Here is a 19,589-nt window from a genome sequence, read left to right as displayed (position 1 = left end):
GAAAATGATTATCTTTGAGCAAAAAAAGGAATTGTTTTCAAGCATTTACTTCTGTACTTTAGATTAACTGGTAAAAACCTCAAACTCACCAGAAGTGGTAATTTAGATTTTCAAGGCTTTATTCTACTTAATAATGTATTTCTATGCAATCTTATTTGATCTTTAAAGTATCTGGAAATAGTAAAATAGAACTTCCATATCCATATTATAAGAAAGTCAGTCTCTGTGAGTGGTCTGACTGGCCAGAGGTCTTACAATCAGTAAGGTTGAATCAGGACTTGAACTTTGACCTAATCCAAATACCAACTGTTTTTCTTCTTGAAATACAATTTTTCTCATTAAATTATAAGCTCTGTATCACATTCGTTTTGTGTGTATGTATGTGTATGAGTGTATTTGGACTTTGAAGGTAGTTTTAGTCATTATATAATCTATAGAAACAAAGAAAAAAATAGAAGTGGATTGAATAATTTCTTCTAGTGACAAAATTGTCTTATTTTTATGTTAAATGCAACATATCGACTTTATTCTAAGGCATTTCTATTTTTTCTCAGATGTCACAGGGTGCCAGACTTAGAGCTTTTAAATAGCCACTAAAGGAGCTCAAAATCTAATGCTAGACTTGTAATGTGGGCACTATGAGATGACTATGAGGAGCTGTGGCAGCTTCTCACATGCCTATTTGACCAGGGAGATATATCAAACTTAGAACTTTCACCCTAAGAATAAGGCAAGTGTAATCCATATTAGAATGTTACAAAATCAGAGCTTGAAAAGGCATTAAATGCATATTACCAACAATATTTAAAGCTCATAATTTTCCTAATACATGTTCCCTCCATTCTGGTTTGGGGGTTGTTCCAAAAATTTCTTTGCTAAGTGACTGTAATTTATATTTGATTATTTTATTATTATATCTAAAAAACCTGCAGAAATTATTATGGTTTAATGTTGCCTATCATTTAGTAAATGAATTATAGGAAGCAACTAGTAAAACGTAATGCCCTTTTTTCAAGAATTCTTAACACTGGAAACAAAAAAAAATCAACTTACACTTGGTAATATATGAAAGTCTATCAATAAATTTAAACCTAGTATTTACTTTCATAGTTACTTGCATCTTATGTTTTCTTAGTTGTAGGTATTGGAGAAATTAGGTGATAATTTTGTCCCTGTTAAAATGTAATCATTTCCAAAACAGTTTTGAATTTCCTTAAAAAGCTAAAAATGGAACTGCTTTTTGACAGAGCATTCCACTCCTGGGATTATAGCCTAAGAATTCCAAAACACCAATTCAAAAGAACCTATGCACCCCAGTGTTAATAGCAGCACAATTTATAATAGCTAAGTGATAAAAGCAACTTAAGTGCCCCTCAATAAATGAGTGGATCAAAAAACTATGGTCCATTTACACAATGGAATACTATGCAGCAGAAAGAAAGAAAGAGCTCCTACCCTTCATGACAGCATGGATGGAACTGGAGAGCATTATGCTAAGAGAAGTAAGCCAGGAGGTGAAAAACAAATACCATATGATCTCACCTATAAATGGAACCTAATCAAAAAAAACAAACAAACAAGAAAAATATAACCAGCAACATTGAAAGAAAAAACAAATGAACAGTAACGAGAGGGAAGGAGAGAGGGGGGTAATAGAGAAAAGAAGGGGAATGGTCAAGGAACAAATGGACCCAGGGACAAAGCCAAAGTGGGGAAGGATTGAGGGTGAGAGGTGGGGGTGGGTGGGGCAAGGGAAGGTGCAGGCAGGAAAATGGAGACAAATTAATTTGAACAATAAAAAAAATTAAAAGAAAAGAAATTCTCTTACCAAAAAAATTGTAATCATTTCCTCCATTGCTCCCTGAATGCTACAAGCAGTTAAGCAGTTCTACTTTAAAACATGCACTCAGTTAAATGAATCAACACTGAAGAAAGACCTATTGGTACCAGACAATGCTCTTTTATTTATTATTCATTCATTCAATCAATCTTTTATTCCTGAAAATTGGTAAATTAATGACCTATTATGATCTAGGTTCTGTTTTAATCACTGATTATCAAAAAACATGGATCGTGGTTTCTATGAGAGTTTACATTTTGTTTTAGGTGTTCAAGTTTATTAATTACCCACAGAAAGTTTTTGAAGCTTAAGGGATGCACTGTTATGATCAAAAATTTTAGGGAGGATAATTCAAGATATAAAAGACTATGTCAAATTCAAGTATAAAAAGTAGAAACACATTCTTGTCTAGAATTGATGATAGAGGTAAAACCAACAGATCAAGTTCTTAATGTGTTTAACATTTTCCAATTAGACAAGCTACTTGTTCTTTAGTTATCATTTGTTCAAATATAAAATGATATTATATCTAATTCACAGGATAGTAGTAAGTATAAAATAATCTTCATAGTACAGTGTTGGACACTTAATAGTCAACTCATAAAGAAAAAGTTGTAAAAATTGAGAGTTAAAAGAATGGTTGCCAAAGTTTAAGCGCATTTCCTCTCCCAGTGGGATTAAAGATAGAAGGACAGTAACTTCATAAGGATGATATGGAGGAGAATAATGGCTAATTGACTGTTAAAGCACCACTGAGACATTGTTCTATCTCATGGATATCAAGTACTTTGGTCTTACCATGAAGGAACAAAGGATTCATACATTTTCCTAGTCCTTCCTATTACTACTACAAAGTTTTGATTATTAATTAAAATTTTTTTGTTATTTTTTTTGTCAGAAAATATTTCAGTGTTACTAGCAGTATGCCCTAATTTTCAGTAGTACAGAGAAAACTTTTATTCTTATATGACTTAATACAGTTTATACTTTATGATTAAGTTCTTATGTTGCTAAATTCTTAATCCCATTAATTATATAAAAAACTCTAAAGGATATCAAAGTATACTTCAATTATACCATGCTTTTCTGAGGAAGAAGTTGTATTTTTAGTCACACTAAAATGTGAATAGGTATTAGTGCTATTAGGAAAGTGCTCCATGTAATGTTAAAGAAAAATATCATTGTGAAAAATGTAATGTGTAATGTCTATTGGTAACCACAGAATATGTAAATGCAGTGCCAGTGAATTATCCTTTAAGGGATGCCAAATTCCCTGCTATGTTGTTTTTCATTCTAAAGAGTTTGCTGCCAATTTAGCTTATTCTTCATTCTGTGCTCTAATATTTTAAGGGGCAAAAAAATCCCAGAGCATTCTCAAGAGCTTTTCATTGGGACTGGAGCCAAAAATCACATAGTTGCCTCATGGGATTCCTTTTGAATCTGGCTGGAGAAACCATCAAGGAAATAGTTCAGATCTCTATCACAGGCTGAGCCCGAGCTTCCCCAGACATAGATTGATTCAAGAATCCATCTGGGACTGCAGATCAGAATTGTTTGAAATCCAGAGAAAACCAAGAAAATGCCTTGGGTCTAATGTGGTCCCCATCTTTACAGCTCAGAAGTACTCCACAAATTCTGATAATTTTCCTAAAGCCAGGGTGGGGGAGTTGTAATAAAGATTTGGAAGCTTAAATGAAACTGATGAACAATAAAAGAAAAGGCAGCTAGCTGGAAGTTCCTGAAAATTTCTGATTGTCAGGAACTGATTCAATTTCAAAATTGAATCACTGTTTTTTCTTGCAACTCTTCATAACAGAAAGTTCTCAAAAATGCACTTTGTACCTATCTTTTGATCAGTATGTATTAATATGGACCAATGTTTAACTTCTAAAATTTTAAAGCTTTTTAAATATCATTGTCAATATAATACTAGTTAAATATCTTCACTCTTTTGTCAGAGAAAGACATGTTATTCTTAAACTGGTCTTTTTTTTTAGAACCGATAGATACTTATGAAAAAATAGTAGATCAAATTTCTTTAGTGATTGAGTTCAGGTTTAAATGGCCTGTGTTCAACATACACAAAAATCATCTTACAATTTTACTTACTTTTAGTAACAACTCCTTCCAGTCTAATAATATTGGGATGGTCAAATTGTCCCATAATGCTTGCTTCTCCCAGGAAGTCTCTTCTTTGCTTTTCAGTGTAGCCTACTTTCAAGGTCTTGATGGCCACTGAAATCTCTTTTTTGGAGGGGAGTTTTAAGCGACCACTGCACACCTCTCCAAATTCACCTGTTTGAATGCAAAAGAACAGAAAAACACAAATATATATAATAAAAATTAGTAAAGAGCAATTGTTCCCTCTTAATAAGTCCACTCAAAATACTTACACCTTTGGTCTTCAAGGTGTACACTCCAAAATATTTTGGAAGTTGGTAATCTCACACTCCCTAAGAAGCCCCAAGACATCCATACTCTAGTAGTATACTGACCTTGTGATGAGCCTCATATGTTTTGAAGTAGCACACTGAATAATGCAATATGAAAGAACAAGAAGACAGTTGAAAGCTTTGTCTATCAGACTTTTCACTTTTTGTCCTCATAGCTATGATTTCTTCAGAAAATCAACAGACCAGCACGAATGTTATGCATTGAGCATTGGATTAAATTTCAGATGTTTTTACTAAGAGGGCCAATTTTACTATATACTTGGACTCCCTGAAAATGAAAATGAAACCATCTGCTATCAATTCATTTTATTGAAGTAGCACCATACAACATTATTGACAAACTAGTTATAAAGTTCTCTGGGCTTCTGGAAGGAGAACAATAATATAACAGTATCAAATAAACAATGCCACATTTTAATCTATGAAATCACTGTAGGGATATTTTCTTAGACTCAATGTCTTCAAAAAACTTGTCTTAAATGAACAATTAATCGAGAATTTGTTGAATATAAAGTGTTGTTGACTTTTAAATAGTGTAATGCAATTGGTAAAAATTACCTAGAAGTAGTTTGAGCACTATCTTCATATACATTGTCATTGAAAAGATTTGTTTTTTCAGTAGATTTTTACCTTCCTGAGAGCAGGGACCCTTTATATTCGTTTCTGTCCCCAGTGCTTCCATAGTAATAACCACAAAGTAGTGCCATGCTCTGTATTCATAGAGAAGTCTTAATACAGTGTGGATTATTAGTCAGTTTTATACAAGATTTAAAATACTTTTTGAAATATAAAATAAGAGCTTTTCTGAAAAAGATTAAAATACATGCTCAATTTTTAGAATGTCTATGGTGTGTAGTAACATTCGTGGTCTCATCTTCTCACTGTGAGTTTCTCTACAAGCTTCAGGCCCCATTGGTCAGCCAGAGAGGAGGAGTCAAGAAGTAAAATGTTTCTTCTTTATTTTTTTTGTCCCAGTAAGTGGCCTGTCTCACAAAAGCAGAGAGTTGTCCTATTTATTTACTAGCTGCATCACGAAAAATGACTTGCTTCTCTCCAATAAACTCCCCCAGATATAACTCTTTCTTAGGAATCCGGCCTTGGCCCCATTTTGAAATCAATGACTTATGCTGTGATTTGTCCAATTGACTTAAGCTCCACAAACAGTTATTCATACATTATTTAAGAAATACTCATCAATTGGCACCAGTGTGACAGACAATGTGAAAAGCATAGATGTTATGGTAAACAAGGCAGATCTAAGTTTTCCCTTTTGAGAAAATGTAGAGAAGATAGCAAAATATGTAGCCAGAGTGTTCCATAGTATGATAGGGAGATAGGGAGAATTAGGGGCAGAGCTTGAGACCATTCATTGGCCTTTTTAAATCCAAAGGAGAATACATCATTATAGGCATGTGAGTATTAGGAAGAGAAATTATGATGTAAAGTAAATCATTGTTAGAATTTGTAAGGAACAGTAAGAATTTCTTTCCTTATACAGGGCTATCAGAGCCTGGCCAGAGCTCTAGTTTACTTTGTGTGTGTTTAATTTTAGGCAAACTATAAGGAGGCATCCATAATGAATTTTCATTTTCTGAAAGTTCTGCCATTATCATGAGTCAATATGCTGTAATTAATCATGTTTTAAATTTGGATGCCATCACCCTTTATTCTAACTGACAAGTCACTTGTCAGTTTACAGCACAGACAGTACAAGGGTGTGGGGTTGAGCGTGGATTCCGGAACCAAAATGCCTAGAGACTGATTCTGCCTGTCACTTATTAGCTGTGTGATTTTGAGTGAGGGTCTTAATCTCTTTATGCATTTGTTTCCTTATCTATTATATAAGAACACAAACCATGTTTTTAATAAAGCTTTTGTGTAGTTAAAGGAATTAATGTATGTAGAGCACTTAGAAAAGCTCTAGATACATAGTAAATGCTAAATGTTAGTCACTATTTTCCTCTCTGAGTTCAAACTCACTCTAAGAATAAGTTACCGATTTACCTCTTAAGAGTTAGATCAAATGGAAGAATAAATATAAAAGTGCTTTCAAAATGTCAAATACTGTTTTAATGTAAGAAGAGATGGTTGTGATGATGAAGGCGATTGCAAGGTTAATCTAATTTTGGACTTCTTTTTGTAAAGGAGAACGTTTTGTAAAAGACCCTCACTAGGGAGATCAAGGACAAGAGTTTGAATTCGAGTGGACCAATTACAGTTCCTTTCTTTGTCTTCATTGGGATAGCTCAACATATGTACATCTATTTTTTACCTTCAAATTTCAGAAAATGGTATTTCAATAATGCTAATTTTTAAAAATTATATAATTTATAAATATGATTATTATTTCATGATATTGGAAATAGCCACCAATATATTATGTAAGGTAGAGAAATGCTAAATGTTACTTTAATTCTCTTTATAATAATTTAAAGGAATTGTTAAAAATTAACAAAGACTGGGCAAATGTAATAGTTAATCTTCTTATTTAGCCAAGTTTCACATGGTCTTATTTGGCTAACTTTACACATATAAAAAGAAAATTTAGATTCTGTCATTTCTGAGTGAATGGACATCTAAAGGGAGATGATTTGGAAAAACACTGCTTGATTTTTAATTCAATAAGTGCAGCAGATTGTCTTTTGAAATAAAGTGTGGTTTATGAGAATTAGAATAAATTAAAATAATACATTCTGATTTAAGATACACAATACAAAATTGCTCAGAATAAAATTTCTTACACTGATTTCATTTAAAATAGAAAAAAAGTACTTTAAGTAAAATGATCCTCTGCACCATTCTCAAAGTCCATTCTCTTTCTACTGTTTTAATAAACATTCTTTTATTATGTTTTAATAAAAAAATCATAATAAAAATACATAAAGAACAAGGTGGTATGCCAGCAAAGCACTATACATGAATTATCAAATTAACTGTCGCAAAAACTTAGAAAAAGTCCCTATTGCTATCATCAATGTATAGCATGGCCTTTGGCGCTGGAAAGTACAAGATTCTAATTTTGCCTTCTTAATCAATAACTGTGTGACCATGAGCCATTCAAATTTTCAGATTTTGTTTCTCACCTGGTGAAATGAAGATAATACTTATCTAAAGGTAATAAAACTAAATATATGTCTATGATTAGCATAGACTGGGAGTTAAATTAATATTTTCTACCTTCAGAACATTTCTGAATCTATGAAATCTATGAAATGATGGTTAGATTAGGGAGCAAAATTAAATATATCTGTTATACCTATTTCTTTGTATAAAATCCTTGACTGAAAATTCGAGATTTAGCCCACATATATAAAAGTATTTCTGTATATTTAACTGACTGTAAAAATTCTATTATTGACCAAGATATTCAGCCTTTTGACAATAGATGATAGTTGCTAATCAAACTCTTGCACAATTTCTTCTGTTTCTGTAAATATTTAAAACTTTACAACAAAATGTTTCAAAATCTTGATTTTATAATTTATCTTGGTAATGACAAACCCTTTAAAGGTTAATCAAGACAGACTAGAATTGAATGTGCATAATACACTGAAATCTTCTAAGATAAGTGTAACCCAGCCTTGAAGATATACCTATTTGCAAACAAAATAGGCACTGTTTTATTGCCTTTAACATGGCAAATGAGATTATTGGCTACAGAACCCTAAAAATAGGAAATGTTTCTAATTTTTTACAAATACATTTGAAGAGGAAAAGAAAAAAAGAGGATCTGTCCTAATTAAGTGATTTTGTATAAGTAGGCCTTCCCTTTATCTCTTTTATCAGATACTATTTTTAATAAGTATGCTTTGTTTCACATCACTGTGTAATAGATTTTTGGCTTTGTGAATCATCGGCACATCTAAGCTTTTACTTACGAAGAAAGTCTCAAAATTTCAACATCCCCATGTATCTGCCTGGTCTTTTGAACACTGGCTGAGCATAAGTGGGTGTTTCCCCCGATCCAGCTGAGTACTCAGACTCCTTGTGTGGTGTATGCTTCTGCAGCTTCCATGATGGAGAACAGTGTTGAGGGCAACATTAAAAAAAATGACAAAAACCATATGCACAATGGAGCAGTTTACAAGCATAACTGAACTAGTGAAAGGGAGCAATCAATATATAACTCTTTTAAAGGTATAAACATAGGTATATGGTAAATGCAGTTATTCTTAAGTTTAAAGTGTGAAAAAAACATGTAACTCTAGTTTGCTCTTTTGAATCACTAGCTGCATATTTTCATATTGTCTACACATGAGTTTTAAGGTGACACAATATTGAGAAAGATTTTTTTTACAATCCTATAATACATCATCTGTATATTATATTGTGTGTTCACCACCCCAAGTTGTCTCCTTCAAGAAGACAAAATTTGGTAACTTATCATTTTATTTAGACAATATGAACTACTCAGGCTGTCTTTCTTAAATAGTTAATACTGCCTGAGTTCTAAATATTGCTTCAGTGCATAGGAAAAGAAACAGAGAAAATAACATGCATATTTGTATGAAGAAGCTTTGTTCATAAATACAGTACTAGCAGGAAATATGTTCTGTTATGTTATGCATAAACTCAATGAGCTAATTTTTCAGTTTTCCTCTCTATTTTCTACATCCACATAACTTGTTTGTGTTTGTTTTTAGAATGATATTAAAGAATGAGATGATGTAAAGTCATTATTGTACAGAATTGTTTATTTTTATTTTCAGTATTAGTTTCATTAAAATGTACACTACATGTACTGTGAGTGTTCATATTTTACGTCTTAGTGTGTAAAATACTATTACTTTATACATTTCTATAATTATCATTGAAATAAGCAACAGCTGTAAATAATCACTCCATGGGAATTTATTTATGAATTTATGGTACTGAAAATTTATGAATAAAACGAAGAGATGTCTATATGAAAACGAGTTTCAACACAAATAAATATTATATAAAGTTACAGACATGCATTAAATTGGAGCACTTCATATTATTGAAACTACCTACTGAAAGTAGGTGCCATGAAATCTGTGTTTTTAAAATGCTTCGTTCATGATTTTATTTTATATTGTCCAGTTTTTAAATTCCAAGGATTCTACAATTACCTTTATTTAACAAATCCAAAATGTCACTTAGCGGGTTTATTTAAAGTAAAACACACTTTTATCTTGTTATCCCTATTTAGTGAAATGGTCTTTGTGACACTTGATCAGCGTGGCCATGGGAAGACTGAGCTGCTGCTGCCGCCTCTGAAATTCAATAAATAAAAAGCCGGCCCTAGTCTGTGAGTCTAAAGATCTGGCACCTTTGAAATCATTAAGTTCCATTAGACACTCCATTTGTTTGTTGCTTGCCTTTAATCATAAAATCAGAAAATGTCCTTTTTCAAAGAAATATACAGGGTAGGGAAAAAGTACATTTACAGTTATTTGTATGGAAAATAATATGATTGATAAATCATAACACAAGAGTAAACTTGGGTTCCCTGTACTCACAACTGTAAACCTACTTTTGCCCCATCCTTTATGTAGGCCTGAGAACCTGAGCAATCTCAGGGAGGATTCTTATTCACAGTTATAAACTTGTAAATAACACTAGGTTGGCAGTGAGGGTTATTGTGGTGGTTACCTGCTCCAACAACTTTGTCAATGGATATGTTGGTGGCATCCAATTCCTTAGCAAACTCATGAACTGCTTGGGTAGGGTCTTCGTATGTGTGTGGGTCAACGTAAGTCCTGAGACCTGGAAGTTTTACTGTTTAAGGGAAGGGTGAAAAAACATTATTGTAGCTGGATTTATAAAACCTTTGTTGAACAAATTTTAGAACATTATTGGTTAAAAATAATCCTCATTACTTTAAAGTACATCAATCTTTCATTTATTCTGAGATAGCACAGAAATCGGCAGAGGTTGAACTAAGTGTTGACCAACTTAATAAAAGAAGTTTCCCATAATGAAAAACATAAAGAAGAACCACAACGATCTTTCTCTGCAAAAACATTAGAAGGAAAATGTACATTCAAGGAGGGGGATCTTAAGGAGAAGAAGATGGGTCAGAATTGTGTAGGTCCAGTAACGCTTACCCATAGCGCTAGTGAGTGAACTCCATCACCCTATTGAATCTTTATGATTCTACAAAGAGTAACCAAGTATCAATTATAATGCCACATCTGACAATAAATATGTTTGTGAAATACTTTCATAAGGTATGATAATTGCTGCAATTACAGATAAATTAACTGAAGGATATAAAATAGCATGTCTTCTGTCTGACACTATTCTTCTTTTTTCAAAACACATTCACAATCAAAAACCCATGAATTATAGGTCTACCTTAAGCTGTGAAGCTATGTGTATATAATATGGGTATTACATATATACAGTAATATATCATCAATTAACTGAAATCTTGCTGTGTAGCCTTTCAACATAGTTAAAGGTAAGTATTCTTTATAGGTTTAATGATGGTGCTGGGGAGCTAAATTCCAAACATAAATTATATTATAGCTTATTGAATACAAATCTTTATAATATATTTAATTGATTATTCTAAACATGGACGTTTTTCATGATATCCTGTAATCAAAATAGCAAAGAAAAAAAAATAAGAATCATCTTGGGTTTTGTTTAATACTAATGAGGTTGTTATCATTTGGAAAAATGGCTCATCTTAGAAACAATTTAGAAGGTACAATAAACTTTCTTTGAAAGAACTAAATTTTTAAAAAGTGAACTTAAGGTCCATTGCAGTACATAAACATGCTTTAACATTAAAAGGAATTATAATTTAACTCCCATAGCATATGTACTGATATTATTGGTTTTCCTTTTAGTTTTGATAACATTGGTTAAAAAATATTTGTGACATTGTTTTAACAAGGGACATAGTTGCTTAAAGATGATATATTTTTTTATTAATCACACTAGAATATTGAATAATTATTTTATCCTAAGTAACAAATAAAGTAAAACTTTATCTTTTCTCATATCACTTTGTAATGAAAGAAGCTTTTTGGCCAAATTGCAGCCTAATGTTCCGTGACAACTGAAGGCTTCTTTGTGTCAGTGTGGTGGCTTGTATGAAAGAGGTGTATACATTGAGATGGCAGCAGTTGTTCTGAGGGACTTCAGCACAATGGACACTAGGCCAGTGAGTCCCGGACTTCAGACTTTGGCTACAAATGATCAGCATGTGGTTCTACAGTATAACTTTGTGAATGCCAAGGTTACGCTGCATAATTTATGCTACTGAAAAACTGTTTCCCTCACTACTTCGTTAAATGACAGTGAGACAGCAAAATGACACGGGAGGGTGGGAGAGTGAATGGAGGATGCGGGAGAAGAAAGGCTACCAATGCTGCTTTTTTCCTCGTGGTGTTGGCACTGGCGTTGTAGAAGAGTAGCTACTCTCTGTCTTGAGGAAGGGGGTGCATGATTTGTGAGACCACTGACAGCTTAGGGAGTCAATACCCATGGAAACGGGGAAATGGCAAGTCCTTTGCCCTTATTTTGGGCAAACTATGTGTGCAACAGCTTCTGGAGTTTTTCTATTTGGAATAGCTCAGCAAAAAGAATCAGGTAGACATAATACAAAAGAAAGTTTTTGAGACTTTGCTATTCAAGTGCCTAACGTCAGTGTCTGTTATGTAACTAGTGTCCCCAAATGTCATCATTAGTATTTTTATGTAAGAAGGCACAATTATCAATATCATTGAGGTTTCCTGGACACAGAATCTGGGGTCAGAAATGCCAATTATTTTGAGCTCACAGATCAGTTTACATGTTTTTGCCATTATTATAAACATTATTGCTTTCTATAAAAACAGGGCAGACTCACTCTTTAGTACAGTGATCTACTATATTATTACACTAAACTTCTTATTACTAAACTAAAACTTCTTCTAGTGTTATCAGTACTAAAACACTCTTAAAAGAAGCAAACAGATTAAGGAAATCTAACATACTTTCAAACTATCATACGAAGAAAAGTTTTGGAGTGAGAAAAACAGTAAAAGTAACCACAGACATTAAGAAATAGAGCCTGCTCGCAATTTTTTTCATTAAGATGATTTGGTCACATTTTAATGAGCCAAATCAAATGGAGGCTATGGTGTTTGCTGAACTAGTTTTGCTTTTCTTTTCTAGTAATAGTAAGGTAAAGAAATGGTAAGGTAAGAATGAAGAAAATTTAGTATTCCTTTTCAAGGAAAAATACTTTAAGAATAAGGCTAAAATAATTCTTTTTTTCTGGTAAACAATTACAAATGTCTTCCCTGACTGAATTTAAGTAAATCAGCTTGCAAGATATTTACTGACATCAGAATTTACAAAGAAGATTATAAAATGAGTTATCTGAAACAATGTATCAAATATTTGAAATAAGTACTGGCTTTAAAAAAACACCTTGAAATCGTGCTTCAGAGTTACCCTTCAAAACCTGCCAGCCCTACGGAGAGATGCATTACTAAATAATCTGAAAATTAAATAATCATTCCCAAATAAAATCAATCATGTTTATCATGATTAATTAAACTCAAGTAAATAGCTTTTGTATCCAAATGACATTTGGGGAACCAATACAAATGTAAATACACACATACACACATCCCCAAGTAAAATGGCTTGTTCACTGTGGGAGCTTTGGCTGCTGATTTTTAACTGCTGACCCCAGAGATTCCAGAAATCAGGTGAGTCAGGATGCAAGGCACATAATCCCCTCACACCAATAATTAAGGGCAACACACAGAGTGACTGCGCTGTGTCAAGAAAACCAGATAATAAACACATGCACACGTGTTAAGCTGCACTACTTTACAGCTCGTTCTGTGCAAACACAATAATTTACATTTCCATTTTACCAGCATGAGTTGCCCTAAGGATCACAAAAAGTAAAAAGGCCCAGCTAGAGAGGGCAATGGGACAGGATCTTAGAAGGTGAAACACATTTCTTTTCTTTTGAAGCTATATTATGGGATTTGTAACAAGGCTAGAGGGAATAGTTCATAGCTAGAGCTTTTTAAAGTAATACCAAATAAATGGTCTGAAATAAACCAGCTGTAGCATTAAGACGCAGAAAGTTTATGACATGCATATAAGTTACTTTATGCCTTTGGAGCTAGAATAAAATGCATTTCTTTTTTGTTTGTCTATTATCGGGATATTGTGCATTTGAAGAAAATTGAAGTTTCAACCAACTTTACCATAAAAGCCAACAGATAAAACAGGTCAGAGTGATAAAAAAAATATACTTACAATTGACACACAGGAATTTATCAATGCTCCAAATTCATGAGATTTATAATTCTAACATAAAAAAATAAGTATGGTTTTGCTCTAAAAACAATATTTACATTGATTCTCCAACTCAAATTGAAAGCAACTTAATCCAAAGGAATGCATGGCAATTTTCAGTGTTTTGTGGGACCGTTAAAAAAAAAAAAAGCCAGACAAGTATCCTGTAATTTGTTCACATACACTTTTAGGGCTTTTGAATTTGTAACTTATCTGAAATGATAAAATGTTGTTATTAAGAAGGTACATAGTATTTTGGCTTTTTTGTGAGTTATTCTATAATGACAGCAAAGAGGTGGACAAGACAATGTTCTCTGTAAACTCTGGCACTGTGTAGATATCACATTAATTCACATTTTTGAAACACAATCTTTTTTTTTAAGCTACTGTATGCTTCCTGCATGTTAGCAACAGGTAATCAAGTTTTTACTTGAGTTACAGTTAAAGCTATAATTTTTAGATGCAAAACCAAGACTGCAAACAAGTAACATGTTGAGTTGAAAATAATTTTAGAAGGCAATAGAGAATGCCAGAGAAAGTAATGTTTACAAGACTACACTAGTTATATTGAGGTTATTTGAGACACATAAGCATGAGTACCGTCTCCATACTAATTTCCATGAGAACATGCTATTACCTTTAATGCCACTGGTTAGTAATTGCCACATTCAACTGAGCCATAGTCTGGAAAAGCAAAGCAACTGGGATGATTCGTTTCACCAGAAGAAAATAAAATGAGTGTTTTTATTAGACATAAACACTTTGTTTCCTAAAAGAGTGTTTCTTTTAGAAAATATTTTTTAAAAGAGATTAAATTGGTTGGTATTAAAATATGGGAGGAAAGTGCTTGCTTTCCTACAGATTAGATATCATGTAACTCCAAAATAAACAGTTTATTCTAAAGGCACTCTCCTGGTTGGTTGACGAGATGGAGTAAGGCATTTTACATAAACAGAGGCTGTTTATATTTACCTGGCAGCTAGGAAAGGGAAAAGGCTCTTATTTAGATTTTAGCAAAAGACTAGTAATAAGGAAATTGAAAATATGCTTTGCCTTTCAGCTACATAGAGCAGACTATAGTACCAACTCCCCATTATGTGCATTATTTGAATATAAACCATGGGTTACCCTTAACTTTAGCTTACGTCTGCTTAAATGTGGCCATGCAAAATTACTTAATGCAGAGTCATGAATTTCCTTCTCTGTTTAAAATAATTTGTCATTTTTTCCTTAAAACTGTTTTTGAATTCTCTCTGTCTGGGAAAAATACCCCATTATAAATGAACAACTGCTGAAACGAAAATGGTAAAACCAAAACATCAAAACAGTTTAGAAACTTACAATGTCCATTCCCAAAATGAAGTCTTTTTTCATCTGTCCCATGTTTTGACTTGTTATAGCCACAGAACCTAGAGATAAATTAAGGAGATAAAACACAGAAAGAAAATATACTTAAAACAATTATCTATGTTCAGAATGTGCAAAGCAAAAAAATAAAATAAAATAAAATAATAAAATAAAATAAAGCATTTTCCTCAAACAATTAAATGCTTTAGTGAAAATTTAATGGCTTCATATTTTCTAACTCCTCTATAGAAAGCCTCTTTCTCTGGGGACCCTGGAAAGCTGCCTAATGAGGAGACATGTAGAGTTGCTTCCCCACTGTGCAGACCCCTTCAGTTGAGTTTTTATAATGGCCTTAGAAAGTGTTTATAGTATTTTTTTAACAACTGCTGTTAGAATGAATGAAGGGTAAAGTCTCCATTGTTAGTGATTAGCGTTGTGCAGTGTTACCAGTGTTCTGGGTGAGAAAGCATCAGGGAAATCTGGGGTGTATTTGAAGAGTAAAGGGATAATTGGGGAAAAAAGGTAAAAACTAGGAATAAGATCAAAAGAGAGACGAGATGGGTATTGGAGAATGGGGCTGGAATTTAATAGAAAAATAAAATCAAAACTAAAGATGAAGGAACGAAAGGTAGAAGGACAAAGAAGGACCTACGATACAAATGGAGACATTCTGATTTGTTAAAATACATTAGTGACCATGCTCTTCAGATTTTTAACAGCAATTGGGGAGGGGGAAGCAAAGCAGTAATGAAAGTAAGTCATAAAACAGATTGTGAACTCACCTTCCAATCAAAACGTAGGTGACGACTGTGAGGAGAATAATTGCTACTGCTGCTGAAATGGCGATCATTACCACTTGGCTATTTTCACTGGAGATGGAGAAAGCTGTGAGGTTGAAGAGAAAAAAGTTTAAAAGACGAGGCATTAACACATCATAACTAACATCTACATGGAAAATCTGATAAATTCAGTGACATTTATTCTGCTTTTACCTGAAATATGGCTACCATCTAGTATAAAAGTAATCCTTCAACGGGCAAAAAAAAAGACATTTCCTATAATTTTGTGTGAAATTACTAATTAATAAGATTAAATAATCTGTTTCAATGACATCAATCAAATACTACTTGAGTGCCTGCTGTATGAAATGTGTTGGGCTGGTTTTGTCCCTCCTCAAAGGCAAAAAAAACAAACAAACCAAAAAACAAACCAGTGGAGGAAGAAGTTAGCAGGGGAACATAAAGAACAGGTAAGCTTTTCCAGAATTAAATTATAGGGCCTCCACATATACCACCAGTGACTTGTTCCTCTCCTTGTATTCCCTACCTTTGTAAATGGCCCATTGCTCATACACTCACAAAGTACTGGTGAAAATTACTCAGGAACAAAATATGGCCTGCCATCAGTTTTGGTATAGCTCAAGGGTTTAGAATGGTTTTACATTTCTTAAAGGTTGTGAAAAGTCAAAACAAGAAGATTTTGTGACACAAAATTATATAAAATTTAAATGTTGATGTCCATAAATAAAAATGCTTTGGAACCCATTCATTCATGTATTGTGTATGGCTGCTTCTAAGCTGTAATAAATAGCCAAATAGACTAGGAGCAACAGGGACTATATACACAAAGCCTAAAACATGTACTATCTAGCCCTTTCCAGGAAATTTAATGAAACTTGACCTAGACGAATGCTTCTCTAGCTTTAATGTTCATAAAAACCATTTGGGTATCTTTGGGAAAAAGCAGTTTCTAATTCAGTGGGTCTGGAGTGGGTACTGAGACTGCATTTCTTAAGAGCTCCACGATGCTGATGCAGGTGATTGCAGACCACAACGTTTTGGTAGCGAAAATGTAGATCATAAATATAACATTACCTAGTCCGCTCCCTCTCCTGATCATTCTATATCTGATTAGTCACTAAATCTGTTTAAAGTATCTTGGTTTATATCTTTCTCTTCTGGATTACAATTAGAAATTCCTTATTGGTCTCTATTTGCATGCCTTTTCTTCTACCTGGCAACCAGAGTACTGCTAAATCATGAATTTGATCATGTCATTCTCATGCATAAATTTTTTTCAGGGCTCTCCACTTTCAGGATAAAATGCAAATTATGTAGCAGAAAATTAAAAGCTCCTCAAAATCTGTCCCCCTTCAAAATCCCCAGCTTCATGGGGTAATAAACTCCGTGAATATCCTAATCTCTAGACGTTCTGAACACACAGTTCCTAGATCAACTGTTCATTTGCTCAGACTTTCAACTTCATTTCTTTTGTGGTAAATACTGATTCTGATTGAAGAAATGAAGGGATGGTGTATGAAAGAAGAGCTTAGAAGATTCAGTTTGGTTATTTGAATACCATCGCCTCTCCAGTAGCAGGCCAATATCACATTCTCAACCTAATCAAAACTTATGTTTGGGCTGTTACCTCTACAATAATGCAGTTTTAGGACTAGTTATATGGTGCAAATAAAGAAAAATGGCAAAAAGCCTGTTATAAGTTTTCCAAGCATTTGAAAAGAGTGCTCCGAGTCTGCAGGATGGCATGCACACTCATTATATAAACTGTTGCCGCACTTTATTCTTTCCTACCAGCGAACTATTGTTTATACCGCTGTGGCAGTTACGCGAGTGCCTGCTTGGATCGTCCTGCTGCCCAGTCTCAGCAGGCAGACGGCCTCCAGCTGCTGCACTTTGAGGATGTACCTCTGCCTCACACTCGGGCCGTGCTCTTCTCAGTGACTAGATAAGGTAATGGGACTGGAGCCAGCCCCTGTCTGCCCACTGCAGGACTTTTCTAGGTGTAATCTTTACTCTGAGCTCCCCATCGGATTGGCGAGACTCTCAGAACTGCATTGCTATCTGAGGCTCGTCCTCCTCCACCCTTTCCTCTCCCTCCTCTCTGCAGAGGGGGCTGATTTCCATCTCCGTCTGAGGCTTTGGTTGCAGGCTTCTGCTCAGCCTCTTTTACCCATTATCTGTATTTGCCCATAGAAAGCTATCATAATTCTATCTTAATATCTGCTTTCTAAAGACTTGAACTATACATCCATTAACCATAGATCTGTGAGTAGTTTGTAAAATAACCTAGGGATTCAATAATGCTCCATAAACATATAATAACATATAATGTCCCATAAAAATATAAAATATATAATGTTTCATAGACATATAATAACAATCTATCTCATGCTTTTCATTTTGTGTACTGTTAATAACTTATAAAGAACAGCAAGTTCTGAATTCTTTAGTAAATAATAGCCTGTTTTTAAAGTAAAGGTTAGTAAAACTGGGAGGGGAAAAATGATAGATGAAAGAAGCTTCCATTTCGTTTTTGTCAAAAACAGGATTAAACTGGAACTTCTTTACAATTTCCACTAGCTCTAAATATTTATGAATTCCTGAGGTTATGTAAAGCACATACAAAAATCAAAACATTGTTTGTTACTGAAATGAACAAACATTTGAGTAAATACTATTCATTGAATGTGTTATAGAATTGTTTAATAATTTTTATGTGGCATACTGTTAAAAATTGATATCTATTACATCTTAGAAATTCAATTTATATATGTTTTCCAACAATTAAACTACTCTTCCTGTTTCAAGTAGCATAGAGCCAGTTTTCTCTCCCTAATATCGACTGGTTATGAGCTCGCTGAACCACAGTGCCTGGATTTGTACTTATTCGCTGTGTGACATAATGTGATGTTGTGGAGAGTAAATGAGTTAATAAAGTAAGACATTTAGAACAGTGTGAAACATAGTAAGTGTTTAATAAATGTTACATGTTTTTAGTATTTCATTTTCTCAGAGGAAAACTGGCAAAAGTATTCTATGTTCTACAAAATTACATATGAATGACAATTTTGGGATGCAAAATTCTCTACATAAACCTTTCCATTCTACCTTTGTCAAGTCGCCTTAATATCTTCTAATAATAGGGTCCAAGAGATTAAATTTGCTGCATACCTGCTTACTAACAGCAATGAAAAAAAATGGTGGGAAGCATTCAGGAGTGCTAACTAAATTGACCCAAGGGCCCATCTTCTTTTAATAATATCCATAGAATACTTCAATTCTAATACTCAGCTTTGCTCCATATATTTTTGCTCTTGAAATTCTTTGGATGTTCAAATTATGCTCTATTATTTAAAAACACACCCCCCCATCTACTATACCAAATAATAATTATTTCAATCAATATAAAAACCCCACTAAAGATATAATTTCTGACTACTGAGAGTTTCCAGGCAGATGGACTGTCTGCGTTCCCAAACATGTTGGTGGATGTTGCCTTTACTCCAGGCAAGTCCCTTGACTCATATATTCTGTTTTCTGTGCCTTAGTTTAACATCTTTTCTCTTAGTATGTAAAATAGCAGCAAGGAATCAGTAGTAATCCATACTATGAAGATTGTAAGTTCATTGACTCCACTTATTAGCCATGTAACTTCTTAAATAAAAACATATAAAACATAAAAAAAATATATGATGTCATAGACCATATGTCAAAAAGAATAGTATCTGAATAGCTTGCAGAACAGGATCAAGTAAAATGTTTATTAAAATGTTATATTATGCTGCCATATAAATATATGGGTTCTAGAATCAGACCCATCACCTACTAGTTGTATGACTTTGGAAAGTTTACTTAAACTCTCTATGCTTC

At 33.4% G+C, this 19,589-nt stretch overlaps 1 protein-coding gene across 2 annotated transcripts in view; it reads right to left on the bottom strand.

The window, feature by feature from the left end:
* The window catches only part of EPHA3 (EPH receptor A3), a 341,268-nt gene that overhangs the window by 52,614 nt on the left and 269,065 nt on the right, over positions 1–19,589 (bottom strand). Inside the window, exons 8-12 of one of the 2 annotated variants that reach the window (XM_054585243.1) lie at positions 15,702–15,804; positions 14,914–14,981; positions 10,256–10,264; positions 9,910–10,035; positions 3,950–4,135 (exon numbers count right to left, since the gene is read on the bottom strand). In XM_054585243.1, coding sequence (XP_054441218.1) covers positions 3,950–4,135; positions 9,910–10,035; positions 10,256–10,264; positions 14,914–14,981; positions 15,702–15,804 — 492 coding nt within the window. The remainder of the gene's footprint in view (positions 1–3,949; positions 4,136–9,909; positions 10,036–10,255; positions 10,265–14,913; positions 14,982–15,701; positions 15,805–19,589) is intronic. The other variant, XM_054585242.1, reaches the window with a different exon arrangement.

Source organism: Pteronotus mesoamericanus, unplaced genomic scaffold (genome assembly GCF_021234165.1).
Source record: "Pteronotus mesoamericanus isolate MK-2021 breed Mesoamerican mustached bat unplaced genomic scaffold, CSHL_Meso_final contig_82, whole genome shotgun sequence".
In the NCBI taxonomy this organism is placed as follows: Eukaryota; Metazoa; Chordata; class Mammalia; order Chiroptera; family Mormoopidae; genus Pteronotus; species Pteronotus mesoamericanus.
This window is presented reverse-complemented; position numbering and strand designations above follow the sequence as displayed.